We start from the raw sequence: 14368 nt of genomic DNA on the forward strand, positions 1-14368 counted from the left end.
CCCACTATCCGCAAGAGCTGGGACTGGGGCAGTTGTGACCTTCTGCAGCCAGCGCCCCCGCTGGGAGAGGCTGGGAAAAGGGGACAAGGGCCCTCCCCTGCCCCGGAGCAGCAAGCCCCAGCAGCGGGCATGCCTACACGCTGGCCTGGCCCAACCTTCGCTACACAGCGTGGGCTGGAGGGAGTTTGCAAAGTGGGTAAGAGTGAATCCCGGGCGTGCAGCACTGCTCCCACTGCAGGACGGCTGCAACCGGGGGAGGGGGGAACGGCCGGGCCCCAGAGTGCAGGCCTGACCCCAACCGGGAGCAGGGTGGCCGTCACATTTTTCCAGCACATTTCCAGCTATTTTTAAACCGCTCCCGCTCCCCACGGGCTCTATGAGATATTTGTGAATTGGCAGGGCTGCCTGTGGCCACGTGACTAAGCTCCAGCTCCAACACTGGATGCAGCATCAGCAGAATCAGGAGACCCGCGACCTTCCTCCCCCCCAGTTCACCTCCCATCCCCAGGGCCAAGGCAGAGCTGGGACAGATGGGGGACCCCACCCCTTGACAGACCCATGTCTCTGTGACCATCTGCCTGACGGCAGACGGGCCCCAGGAGCTACTCCCTTGCAGTGGAGCCTGGGAAAGGACCCAATTCAAGCCACCATCCCAAGGAAGCATATGGCTTTAGCGCCTGTTAACTCCCTCCACCTGCACATTCCCCCGCCAAAAAAAAACATTCTGTGCCACACCCGAGACCTGAGATCAGACCCCCAAATTCCCCCCGCCCCGCCCTCTCGGCAACATCTTGACATGGCCCATCTGGCAGGAGAAGGCTGGTGTCACTCAAGCCCAGCATCCATGGGGGTATAGACGTGGAGGTAGTTGTGGCTGGGAAACGAGGAACAGCCGGTGTAAATGAAACCGAGCCTTGGGTCATCCCTTCAGCCCTCGGCACAGAGGGGCACTCAGCCATCTGTCTGCTCAAATCTCAGCCCGAGGGCCACACCCAGCAGCCAGGTCCTGGAGCCTGGTTTAGTGAAGCAAGATGCTCTCTGTGTCTCTCACTCCTGCTGCTGTTCTGTGGGGTTTGTAAAACTGCCCTGCACCGGCTGCTTTCACCCCCCTGCCAGCCCCAGGCTTCCAACGTCCACGTCAAGCACCCAAGATCCGGAGGTTAGTTTACAAACCACAAGATTTTTTAAAACCATGATCTGGGGCTCTCCACCTTTGAATCCCACTTGGGCCAGGGGTGTCGCTTTTCTCTGCAACCACAAAGGCCAGACACTTCCTGGCTTTTCTAGCAAGGGCTGAACATCTTATGTCATGGCAGGATTCAAGGAGCTGGGGCTTTGAGAACAATCCTGAACATTGTCGGCTGCACCTGTTGGGATCAACACCTGCGATTCTGCCGAGTGGAGCTGGACGAACAACACGCGACATTGACCAGCAAAGGGACACTTCGCGGATCATCTGCCTGCCCTCCTGTGTCATATGCCAGAGACTATCCCCCCATTTCCCCTGCACTGCCCCTGTGTGCCTTGTTAAACCATCTTCCAAAAAGACCTCCAGCCTGGCTGCAAAGACCCCCACGGTGTGGAGGATCTGCCCCGGCCCTTGGGAGTTTGTTAACCACCCCTGGCCAAAAACCTGGCCCACAGGGCGGAAGGGCAAGCCTGCTGGGAGAACGCCAGGGGCCCGCCATCATCTGTCAGCATTTCCAACTGCATCTGAGATTCTGCTTCACTTCCTGTCCTAAAACTGCAGCCCAGCCTCGCTGTGCCCTGGGACAGAGCTGCCACGTGCTACCTGCCGGCTGGCTGCTCTCCCCAAGGGTACCCTCAGCAGCTGGCTTTGTGCAGCGTCTGCTTGAGTCCCTTTGCAATTGGAGGCGTTATGTAAATGGCAGTTAAGCTGATGACCCCCAGCTGAGAGCGCTCCGGCACATGGGGTCCCCTCTTGGAATCACTCCCCTGCATTCCCCCATCGGGAGCGTTTCTGTTTTAATACAAGTGCCAACTTCCACATGCGGAATCACTGAGGTAGAAAATTCGGTTGGATTTGAACCCTCAGCTCCCCCTGGCTTCTGAGAGCCCCATTCAGTGGAAACCAAGTGACGTGATTAACCATCAAGAGAGGAGCGTGAGGGGCTGGCAGTGGGGCTGGGACGGCCCTGACTCCCCGAGGTACTGGGGAGCCAGCTGGATCCAATTCAGGGAGTCTCCTGAGTGCCTCAGGGGGCAGTGGGTGGAGCTGGCACAAAGAGCTAGGCCAGAGAGGGGAAAAACCACTGTGGGTGTGGAAAGAGCTGGAGTCAAAGAGCATCCAGGGGCTGGGAGCGGAGCGCTGAGAACAGAGGGTTCCAGGCCAGGGCTCCACCCCGCTGGACACACCCAGAGGGAGCCGCTCCCGAGAACCCCTCCACTTCTTGAGAGCAGCAGCACCAAGCCTGCTCTGTTAACTCTGTCCCCGGGCTGAGTCCCTCAGCCCCTCCTGGGAGCATCCCCCACCGGATGGAAGACAAACGGGAAAAGCTAGAGAGTAGAGGGAGGAGGGCAGATGGCAACGTGAGGACAGGGCAGAGAATCAGCTGGTCCGTGCCCATATACCAGCCTGGCACCTCTCTGCAGCGGCCGGTTCGGCCTCCAGAATCTCAGCTTTCATGCCTAGCAGTTAGAGGGGCAAAGAAAACCTCAGAAATGTGACCCGGGTGTAACCCAGGCAGCTACACCTGCCGGAGTCTGCACAGAGCCTGGCCCAATAGCTGAGAGAAGTGTGAAGCATCCCCTTCATCATGGGGAAGGGTGGACTCCGATTCCCAGTGCTGAGCATTCACAGGTCAGCATGGCTAATGCCTCCATCCCTCATGTGGGGGGGAGGGTCCCAGAGCTGCAGAGTGACTGTGAGCAGGGTCCCTTTGGGGGCCCCGGCAGGGGCGGTTGGGAGATGCCGCTGCTTATTTGTTCAGAGCTTAGCGAGCCCACGATGAACAGCAGCATGGCCGAAGCGAGCCAGGCCCCACCGGGTGTCAGGAGGTCGGCACTCGACTGCAGATGTCACTTGGCAGAACATCACCCCCCACCCTTTACTTCCCAGGCTGACCCTGCTGCAGGGCTACAGTACAGGGCTCCTGGGCTCTGTTCCCAGCGCTGCCACTGGCTGTGGGCAACTCCAAACCCTCAGAAGCGGGCACTGATTTGGGGGACCCCAACTTGAGCCACCTCAGGCCTGGTTTTCAGAAGGTGCCGAGCGCCTGCAGGATGTCCGGCCCGGCTGGGCTCTCTCTGCCTCCGACAGCGGTCAGCTGCTCACTCGACCGACAACTCAGGCAACAACTCGATCCCCTCGCCCCCCTCCCGCCCCCGGCTGGATGGGGTCCCGCGGGGCCAGCAACAGAGAGAATGTGGTTGTGTCACTGGAGGCAGCAGATCTGTCAGCCAGGTGCACAGGGGGGAGTCAGCCAAGGCTATTTCAACACAGTCACTGTGCTAACTTTGGGCCAAGCGATCCTGGTAGCTCCAGTCAGAGTGTCTCCTGGTCTGAGCTGCTAAATTCATCCCTGGAGCCGAGTTCAAAAGGGTCCGCGTGAGGAGGGGGCGACACGTCCGAGTAGGGGCTGCCCTTCTCTTTAGGAGGGACCAGCTGTGGACCAAGCTGCTAGAGGTGCCATCTTTCAGATCAGCCTCGAACACAGACGTCCACACCCCTCAGGAGCAATAAAGATCCCATGGGCCTGGTATTTCTTCCATTCCTGTCCCAGACCGTAGCATAGGGTTGCTCCATGCTGTTAAATAGCTGCAACATTCCACCCCAGAAATGTCTGCATAGCAGCCGTGAGTGAACAATCCCTGCAAACACCGTCTTTAAAGTGCTCTAGGATCCTGCTAAAGAAACGATATTCAGAACCAAGGTGTCACAGAATCACAGGCCCAGTGCTCTCTGACAGCTCTGGAACAGGCCCTGGGAGGACCCCTTCAGCATGTCAGCCTCCTCAGGGTCTCACTGTCATTGGGGTCAGTCCCTCAGCTTCACCGCCTGCTGGGACCGAACCTCGGAGCCATCAGACCCCCATGTCGCGCCGTGAGCTCCCTGCAGCGAGTCCACCTGGACTGAGCGCCCGCGGGAGACTTGCACCCCCAAAGAGAGCAATGCACCGCCGGCTTCCGGACTCTTCAGTGATGCTCCGCCAGTGGGGTAACAGCAGGAGGGTTTATTAGCTGTCTGGACACAGCACAGAAAGTCCTTAGTTAACACAGAGAACAAAGTTACAGCAAAGTCCAGTGGCGTCTCTAGCCCCAGTCCAGGAGCCTCTGTCTCCTCCCTCTAACAGCCCACACTTAACAACCCCAAGGGCCCCTCCTCAATCCTCTGTTCTCCACAACCTGCTGCCTTCCTGAGGAGGGTGAGCCATCCATGGACCTCAGTTGCTAGGATCCAACTGTCCGGGCAATGGAAGGGGCCATTGTCTTCTGGGACTGTCCATGGGAATGGGGCCGTAAGCCCCAGACAGCCAGGCCTCAGTCAGATCTGGATTTCTGGGTCTTTGCCAAGAGTAAACAACCTTTTACCCACCACCTAGTTAACCATGCACCACACAGGGGAAACTCAAACTCAGGCATTGGCACCCTGACAGCAGGATTGTCTGGCTATGTAGACTCCCTCCTCAGGCCCTTCGTTACCAGCACTCCCAGCTATCTTCGAGACACCACTGACTTCCTGAGGAAACTACAATCCATCGATGATCTTCCTAAAAACACCATCCTGACCACTATGGATGTAGAAGCCTCTACACCAACATTCCACACAAAGATGGGCTACAAGCCGTCAGGAACAGTATCCCCGATACTGTCACGGCTAACCTGGTGGCTGAACTTTGTGACTTTGTCCTCACCCACAACTATTTCACATTTGGTGACAATGTATACCTTCAAATCAGCGGCACTGCGATGGGTACCCGCGTGGCCCCACAGTATGCCAACATTTTTATGGCTGACTTAGAACAACGCTTCCTCAGCTCTCGTCCCCTAATGCCCCTACTCTACTTGCGCTACATTGATGACATCTTCATCATCTGGACCCATGGAAAAGAAGCTCTTGAGGAATTCCACCATGATTTCAACAATTTCCATCCCACCATCAACCTCAGCCTGGACCAGTCCACACAAGAGATCCACTTCCTGGACACTACGGTGCTAATAAGCGATGGTCACATAAACACCACCCTATATCGGAAACCTACTGACTGGTATTCCTACCTACATGCCTCTAGCTTTCATCCAGATCATAGCACTCGATCCATTGTCTACAGCCAAGCTCTACGATATAACCGCATTTGCTCCAACCCCTCAGACAGAGACAAACACCTACAAGATCTCTATCATGCATTCCTACAACTACAATACCCACCTGCTGAAGTGAAGAAACAGATTGACAGAGCCAGAAGAGTACCCAGAAGTCACCTACTACAGGACAGGCCCAACAAAGAAAATAACAGAACGCCACTAGCCATCACCTTCAGCCCCCAACTAAAACCTCTCCAACGCATCATCAAGGATCTACAACCTATCCTGAAGGACGACCCATCACTCTCACAGATCTTGGGAGACAGGCCAGTCTTTGCTTGCAGACAGCCCCCCAATCTGAAGCAAATACTCACCCGCAACCACACAACAGAACCACTAACCCAGGAACCTATCCTTGCAACAAAGCCCGTTGCCAACTCTGTCCACATATCTATTCAGGGGACACCATCATAGGGCCTAATCACATCAGCCACACTATCAGAGGCTCGTTCACCTGCGCATCTACCAATGTGATATATGCCATCATGTGCCAGCAATGCCCCTCTGCCATGTACATTGGCCAAACTGGACAGTCTCTACGTAAAAGAATGAATGGACACAAATCAGACGTCAAGAATTATAACATTCAAAAACCAGTTGGAGAACACTTCAATCTCTCTGGTCACTCGATTACAGACCTAAGAGTGGCTATCCTTCAACAAGAAAGCTTCAAAAACAGACTCCAAGGAGAGACTGCTGAATTGGAATTAATTTGCAAACTGGATACAATTAACTTAGGCTTGAATAGAGACTGGGAATGGATGAGTCATTACACAAAGTAAAACTATTTCCCCATGGTATTTCTCCCCCCCATCCCACCCCCCACTGTTCCTCTGATATTCTTGTTAACTGCTGGAATTAGCCTACCTTGCTTGTCACCATGAAAGGTTTTCCTCCTTTCCCCCCCCTGCTGCTGGTGATGGCTTATCTTAAGTGATCACTCTCCTTACAGTGTGTATGATAAACCCATTGTTTCATGTTCTCTGTGTGTGTATATAAATCTCTCCTCTGTTTTTTCCACCAAATGCATCCGATGAAGTGAGCTGTAGCTCACGAAAGCTTATGCTCTAATAAATTTGTTAGTCTCTAAGGTGCCAAAAGTACTCCTTTTCTTTTTACAGGGGAAACTGAGGCACACACAGTATTCCTTCCAAATGACTAATCCCCACTCCGTCACATGAGATCACTGCAGGGCCCATCTTTGCACATTCTGCTCCCAAAACTCCAGCCCTGGGGCTCCAAGTCACGCCTTTGTCTTCCTGGCGCTGGGCTGAATAACCAAAGCAGGAGGCTGTCAGCCCCCGGAGGGAAAGAGGGACTGGAGCAGATTGGAGGCTGGACTGAGTCAGGCATCCCAGCCTTCAGTCTCTCCTCTCAGGCTTCGCCAGACCTCTTCCTTCCCTGGGCTCCCCAACACCCCCAATCCCATGTCCAAGGGACCCCATGACCTTCCAGGACCAGCCCTCCCTGCCCCACAGTCCTGCTGTTCCAGTCACTCAGGGCTGGATTATTGACATCACCAGGCTCTGCTCCAACAGACCCTGCCCTACGCCAGATCTAAATCCGGTTCTGACGTCAGCTGAGCGCGGTGAGGTCAGGCACCACACGCTACTTTGCCAACTCACCCTTCGGGAGTTGGTGCTGCGTCTGGAGTCCTCTGCTGGCTAATATCATCTCCGGAGAGCTCCTGGCTCTCGAGCACTAAGGCTCAGGTTCCCCTCCCGTCTTTGGAGCCCAGCCAGCTCTTTCCCGGTCTGCTGACATCTCATGGACCCGCCACCTCCCCGATCCATCAGGCCCTGAGATGGAGCCAAGCAGCCAGGCAGCCGTCCATGCCATCTAAACAACCCAGCTGTTTGTGACCTTGGGCCAGCCACAGTGCAGTGCAGATGAGAGTACCCCCCGCCCCCTCCCCCAACATCACAGACCGAGAGGGCCCCAGGAGCGATGCTGATGGGGGCCAGACGATCTGATCTGGGGCTAGGAGCCCCAGTCAGGGACCAGGATCCCCACTGCACTAAGCTCTCTATCAAGACAGACAGACAAAGGGGCCCCCCAAAGCACTGGCAGTCACAAAGGATCTGATTCTCCTGCTGCTGACACTGGTGTAAACCAGGAGTAACTCCACCCAAGTCAGCAGTGCAAAGCCCTCTCGGAGAGGAGACTGGGGCGCAGCGTCCTGCCACTTGGCCCGAATCGCTATGGACAGCGCAAGAACCGCCCATCGTACTGGTGGGGCTTACAGCCAGGCCACGCCATGAAATGCAACCCCAGAGCTGGGATTTGTAAGGATCAAAGCTGGAAGCAGCAAAGAAGGGGGAAGGAACAAGAGAGGAGTCAAGGCCCCGCTGCCCATCCCGGGCTGCAGAAGAGGCTGACGAACGGTCCAGCCTTGTGCAGCACCTGGCTCATCCTGGGAAGGGAAACGTGCAGCCGACTGTATTAAAACTGAAAATTCAGGAGAGGTGGGGATCCTCCTTGTCTCCCTCAAGAGGTAGCTGCACCCTTGGGGATAGCCCTCCCCGAAAGATCCAGGTGGATGGTCAGGTCATTCTCAGAGTTTACATTATGGGTGGTGCCAAGGAGGGAGTACTATCTCCAGAGAGATGAAGGAACTGGCCCAAGTCCTCCCAGGCAGCCGGTGGCAGAGCTAGGAACTGAATCCCGATCTCCGGAGTCCCAGTTTGGTGCCTTAAACTTGGCCTTTTTTTGTCTTGACCTAATTAAAACCTGGCTAATTCCATTCTGCCTTCCTAACATCCTCCTGAAGTGTCAATCAGATACAGGATTCTCCTCCACTTCCTGTCCTAAACTTGCTGCGTGCTGTTAAACAGCTGATGCATCCTGCCCCAGAGGTGGCTGCATTTCAGGGCTGCACTTGGATACAGCCACAAGGCCACCTGGTTCTCCTGATAGGATCTAAACTAAAACAGAAAACAGAGTTAGTATTTAACTTGTCTCTTTTGTCTAGGATCTATTTTCTTTACACTTATTCTGGGTCCTTTCCCTGTGGCATGTAACTAACGCTAATCACAAGCTTGTCCAGCTCACTAACTCACCTACCACCAGCAGACCCAAAGGTCACACAGCAGCAACGTTTCAGCACAAAGTGGGGACACTGCATCCACACATTGTCCTGCTGACTCAAATCACAAGCACGCCATGACAAAACAACACCAGACTGTGTCAGAACGTCACCACCACCACACGGCAGGGCAAAGCTGCCCTGGGAAGTAACGCCACCGAGTATGGGGATGGTCAAAAGGCAGCGTCATGCTACATCACAGCTTCATTGCTTCAGGGGGCAGCGTGGAAAAGACACGTCAGATTCCATCACAATGCGTTAGTGGGGGTGTCAAAAACATCACCGCTCTGGCAATAGGGTCTCACATGGCACCGTGGATGATGTGCCTCAGCAACAACACCTCCAAACACATCACTGTATTGCCTCAAAACACCCCAGCACTGTGCCAGCCCCGGGCGCAAACACTACCCCACCGGGTCAGTCCCCTACTCCAGGGCACAATGGAGGCACGCCATACCAACACCTCCCCCCCCGCCCGCCCCCTGTGCCAAACGCCCCTGTAACGAAGCAGCCTGTGGCAGGACACTACTGGGAGTATCAATTCTGGACAAATTGCTTAGAGCAGGGCAGTCTCTGCCTCTTTGCACATCAAACCAGCCAAACAGAGAGGACTTTGGTTTTACCCCACTGGCTAATCAGAAATCACACAAGCAATTCCCTTAGACACTCCAGTTTCCCAGTATCACCACCAGCACTGCTCCTTATGGGGATGAATGGTTATGACAACCAATACCCCAGTAAAAGAAATAAGGTTCTCCCAATCCCAAAGAATCAAGGCCCAGACCTCGGTCAATATACAAGTCAGATCTTACCCACAAATCACACTGTTGCCAATCCTTTAGAATCTAAAATCTAAAGGTTTATTAATAAAAAGAAAGAAATATAGATGAGGGTTAAAATTGGTTAAATGGAATCAATTACATTCAGCAATGGCAAAGTTCTTGGTTCAGGCTTGTAGCAGTGATGGAATAAACTGCAGGTTCAAATCAGATCTCTGAAGAACATCCCCGGCTGGGATGGGTCATTCAGTCCTTTGCTACACGGAAGCTCTGAACAAAGTCCCTCAAGAGGTAAGAAGCAGGATTGAAGACAAAATGGAGATTATGCAGCTGCCTTTTATAGTACTTTTGCCATGTGGCTTGTGCTTCCTTTGTTCCAAACACAAGCTACCTAGCACATGGCCTGGAAAAACCGTAGAGTTCTGCCCATAGGCATGTCCCTTCGTGCCTTGCTGAGTCAGCAGGTGTATCTGCCTTTTCTCAATGGGTCAGTTGTACAGCTGATGGTCCTTAATGAGCCATCAAGCAGGCTAGGCAGTGTTGATGCCAAATTGTCTGGGGTGTCACCCAGAAGCATAGCACAAGTTTGAAATACAGAGAGTATAGAACCAATACTTATAACTTTAAATACAAGAATGATACATACATCCAGAGAGCATAATCATAACCTTTTCATAGACACCTTACTTAACCTCCTTTGTAAAAGATTTGATGCAACTATAGGACCTTGGTTGCAACAATGATCTATACGGTCACACCCCCAACATAAAATTGATGCAGGAAGGGATGACACAAATGTCGCTGACTGCATCCCAAGAGATCCCCATCCTTGGTTCTGTCTTACTACAGCTAGTATTGGGTTAGAAGCTGTATCAGTGTATAACAGAAATGGTTTATCAAAGTCATGTTCAATAACATGATTTAATTTCTTTACAAACTCAAGGTAAAACTTGGTTAGAACAAAAGTGGATTGGATCTGCTTTTGCAGCATGGCTCCTGTATGTCTCATGTGATCTTGCCAAGAGCTAAAGAAAATAGCAATTTTATCCATACAAGCTCTGGCAAATGTTTGGAACCCAATTAATATCAAGTTACTGTAGATATTAATGTTGTTTATAGTGCAGGAATCTTGGCATTTAGCCGTGAAAGCAATATGGTAGTGTGCCTCAGTTTCCCTTTTCAGACAGCACACCAGGTCTGGAATGTCTTTTCCCCTGTGAAAAGTTTCAAGACTGTTTACAGGCACTAACTGTGAAATATCAGTATCACAAGGTCTTTTAACATAAAGTGTGTTCTTATGCATCACTCTTAACGTGTTCAAGGGATTTTCCAAAAGAATAAGCGCATTGTATATTTTTACAATTCTTGGTATTACCAACACATTAGTTACAAAAATCACCATTAGCAATAACAACAAATCTATTGCAAGTGTCCATCTACAATAATTTTCGTCATGCCACCCCTTTGGCCAAATACCACTGGGAGTTGGGTCTTTTAGGGTTACACTGTGGCTTCCCATTGCAAAATTAAGTTCTCTTTTTTCTTCTTGTCCTGTAGGATCACACCCTGATTTTTCTTGCTTAACAGAATTCACTGGCTGATGGGGTGTGCTCTCTGAGCTAACAGCTATTAGCAAGTCTTTCTTCTCCCTGTAGCACCCGTGTTAGTCTGTATTCGCAAAAAGAAAAAGGAGGACTTGTGGCACCTTAGAGACTAACAAATTTATTTGAGCAAAAGCTTTTGTGAGCTACAGCTCACTTCATTGGATGCATACCAATGTACAAGTACTCCTTTCCTTTCTTCTCCTTGTCAGCCAGGTAATGTGTAGCAACACAGACACTAGCTTGTTCACCAGTTTTCAGATCCTTAATTGCTACCAATTCCAAGGCTGGACTCTGTCTTACAGAGATTCCACACAAAGCCAAAGAGTCTGAGGGTGAGAGTTTGCTTGCTCTCCTCTGCATCCTTAAGCATTCAGCCATAAAACTGTCCTGCTCTGAAACACCAGGAACCAAATCTGTTTTCAGACCCTGAAGCACTCAAAGAATCAGCATGGAAACATTCCTCTCTCAACAACCTTGTCTCTCCAACAAACGGGTCAAGCACAGCCACTTGGTTATAGGGCTCTTCAACTTAACAGCTTTCACTCCATCTGAGACCTTCTCAAAGCTATCCACTCTGGATCTTTCGAAAGGAAAGTCAGTGAATCCATTCACAACAGAAAATGTCTGGCTGTGAGGAACTGAAACTTCCTTGATTAAATCACTTCCATACCCTTCAGTTGCAGCCAATTGCTTGCACAGACCACCCTGAACAATCTTCTCTTCAGGAATCTTTCTAAGCACCAATTCACCTTTGCCTTGCTCCACAGAAGCATCGCTCTGCTGAGCCACTACCAACTCCTGAGTTTCACTTACACCCAGAATCCCATCTGGCCCACTGGGCGGGTTCCTACACAATCCCCTTTCAGGCAAACTGCTAGATCGCATAGTCAAAAGGTCAGAAGCCAACTTCTTCCCTTTGCCACACACAAGCTTAGGAATCTTTTCCTTCCTGCTACAGTTTCCAAACTGTCAGTAGCTAACACAATCAAATCACTTTCCTGCTCTCCTTGTGCCCTGGCTAGGACATCAATCTGATCAGAGTAGCTACACCCTTTCCCAGCAACACACTAGCAATGGATGAAATACAAGCACCAGAATTGTATGGTCTCTGGGATTTTGCTAGGACATAACTGGATGCCATAGGTGCCAACTCCGTGTGTGCTCCGGGGCTGGAACACCCACCGGCAGTTCCCCACCCTGCCCCCCTGTCCCAGTTCACCTCTGCCTCCACCTCCTCCCCAGAGGGCGCCGCGTGCCTGCTTTTTCCCCCTAGCTCCCAGCGCTTGCCGCCACAAAACAGCTGTTTCATGCAGCAAGTGCTGGGAGGGAGGGGGAGGAGTGGGTGTGTTCAGGGGAGGAGGCAGGGCTGGGGCGGGGATTTGAGGAAGGGGTCCAATGGGGCAGGGTGGGGGAGGAGTTGGGGCGAGGACTTTGGGGAAGGGTTGGAATGGAGGTGGAAGGGGGCAGGGCAGCGAAGGGGGCTGGGTGGGGGCAGAGCGGGTCGAGCACCCATTGGCGTGGGGAAAAGTTGGTGCCTATGCTGGATGCGACCTAGTGTCAGGGCCATTCTCCGTAGCAGACCCAAACTTAGGGCCATTCCCTTCCTGGGCTTTAGCTGAATCCAGAACCAACTCTGAGACAGCTGCACTATTCTCACCATCACAGGCTGAAAGGCCCCTTCTGTCTGCTCCACAGACAAAGAAGAGCCGGAGACACTTTCTCCTTTCCCAGAGGGACAGCTTGGGATCTCATTCCCCTGGTCCCAGCACACAGGGCTGTTCACAGACAACTGCTTGGAGACCGAGGTAGCACCCTCCACAGGCAAGTCAATACCCCCAACGGACACAGGCACGTTTCCTTCCCTGTCCCAATTCTCCACCCAGCTAACTGGTAAGGTGCAGGGACACTCGTCTTCCACTCTCCTCGCCTTCCCACCCTGCTGACTAGACAAAGCCATCAGCTCATAAGGCTGCCTAGGCGCCTCCAAAATTTCCTTGTCCTCCTCTCCCTTGTCCCAGCACCCAGGGCTGGTTACAGACAAATATGGGGAGAGTGGGGCAGCTTCCTTACCAGGTAACCTGCTGTTCTCCGCACTACACGGAGCTACTTCCAGCAAATCACAGTCACCCTTTTCAGGTTCACTTTTACAAGCTGTACTTGCCCACAATCCATCCCCCATCAAAAATCTCCCCTTTCCTTCCTCAGTTAGGGCTTCAGTCTGACCATCCGCTTGAATCTGCTCCTGAGAAACATTTTCCTGACCAATGAGTTCTTTCTGTGGTTGCTCTAATTCCAGCTTCACTTCTGAGACATTACACAAACATTCAGAAACTTCATTCACAGACAAGCTGCTTTTTTGCACAGACAAACAGCTTTTTGCCACCTTTCCCAGGTTAGAGTCACCCTCTCCCTGGCCATAGCAAAACTGGTTAAACACAGACAACTGCTCAGAGTAATACAACATACCAACATTGTTATAAACTGGATAGCTCCTAACCCCATCTTTATTGTTGAGAGGAACTGTTTTTTCAGTATGATACAGTTCCTGTTGTTCCTTTATTCTCTTGAGTTGGAGCTTAAGGGCTTGGCTACACTTGCAGATGTAGAGCGCCGAGAATTAAATCAGCCCTCGGAAACCGCAGCAGGGAAAGCAATGCGGTGTGTTCACACTGTCAGCTGCAAGCGCAGTGGCGTGGCCACATTTGCGGCACTTGCAGCGGTGCATTATGGGCAGCTTATCCCACAGAGCACCTCTTCCCATTCTGGCACTGTGGGCTTGTGGCGGGGGGAGCCCACGGGGCATCCTGGGTCCGTCCCAATGCCCCATGATGCATTGCTTCACATCCCAGCAATCCCTGTGCTTGCATCCCCATTTGGTGCCATCTTTCAATGGTTTTTGTACTGCGCGCGCTGTCTTCCCTTTCGGTCTGCGGAAATGGAGCCCAAAGTTGTGAGGAATATGGTGATGGGTCTCACTACCACATCACAAATTGCAGTCGAGTTAGTCCTTAAACTACAAAGTGACAGTGAGGAGTCCAACAATGATGTCGACTCGCATAATGCGTATGACACGAGATTGAGCAGGTGGTTGGACTAGATGACCTCCTGAGGTCCCTTCCAACCCTGATATTCTATGGTTCTATGATTGCTTGTGGCATTCACGGACACACTCAACACCATGAAATGCCACTCTTGGGCTCGGGAAACAAGCACCGAGTGGTGGATCACATCGTCGTGCAAGTCTGGGATGACGAGCAGTGGCTGCAGAACTTTCGGATGAGAAAAGCCACTTTCATGAGACTACGTGCTGAGCTCACGCCCACCCTGCGGCACAAGGACACGAGATTGAGAGCTGCCCTGATGGTGCAGAAGTGCATGGCTATTGCAATCTGGAAGCTGGCAACTCCAGACAGCTACCGATCGGTCACTAACAGGTTCGGAGTGGGAAAGTTGACTACTGGAATCATGTTGATGCAAGTTTGCAGGGCCATTAACCGCATCCTGCTCAGAAGAACCGTGACTCCAGGCCACATGCATGACACTGTGGCTGGCTTTGCACAAATGGGTTTTCCTAA

General features: G+C 52.2%; 1 protein-coding gene across 1 annotated transcript; it reads right to left on the reverse strand.

The window, feature by feature from the left end:
* Positions 1 to 459: 459 nt before the first annotated feature.
* LOC122458326 lies at positions 460 to 11632 on the reverse strand. The gene is made up of 5 exons (XM_043506383.1): positions 11000 to 11632; positions 9940 to 10842; positions 8377 to 8379; positions 6900 to 6904; positions 460 to 495 (listed from the first exon to the last, which is right to left on the reverse strand). The coding sequence occupies exons 1-5, from the start codon at positions 11169 to 11171 to the stop codon at positions 460 to 462; spliced, it is 1119 nt and encodes a 372-aa protein (XP_043362318.1). The 5' UTR covers positions 11172 to 11632.
* Between the last annotated feature and the right edge of the window lie 2736 nt (positions 11633 to 14368).

The sequence above is a fragment of the Dermochelys coriacea genome, chromosome 20, assembly GCF_009764565.3.
Source record: "Dermochelys coriacea isolate rDerCor1 chromosome 20, rDerCor1.pri.v4, whole genome shotgun sequence".
Taxonomy (NCBI): domain Eukaryota; kingdom Metazoa; phylum Chordata; order Testudines; family Dermochelyidae; genus Dermochelys; species Dermochelys coriacea.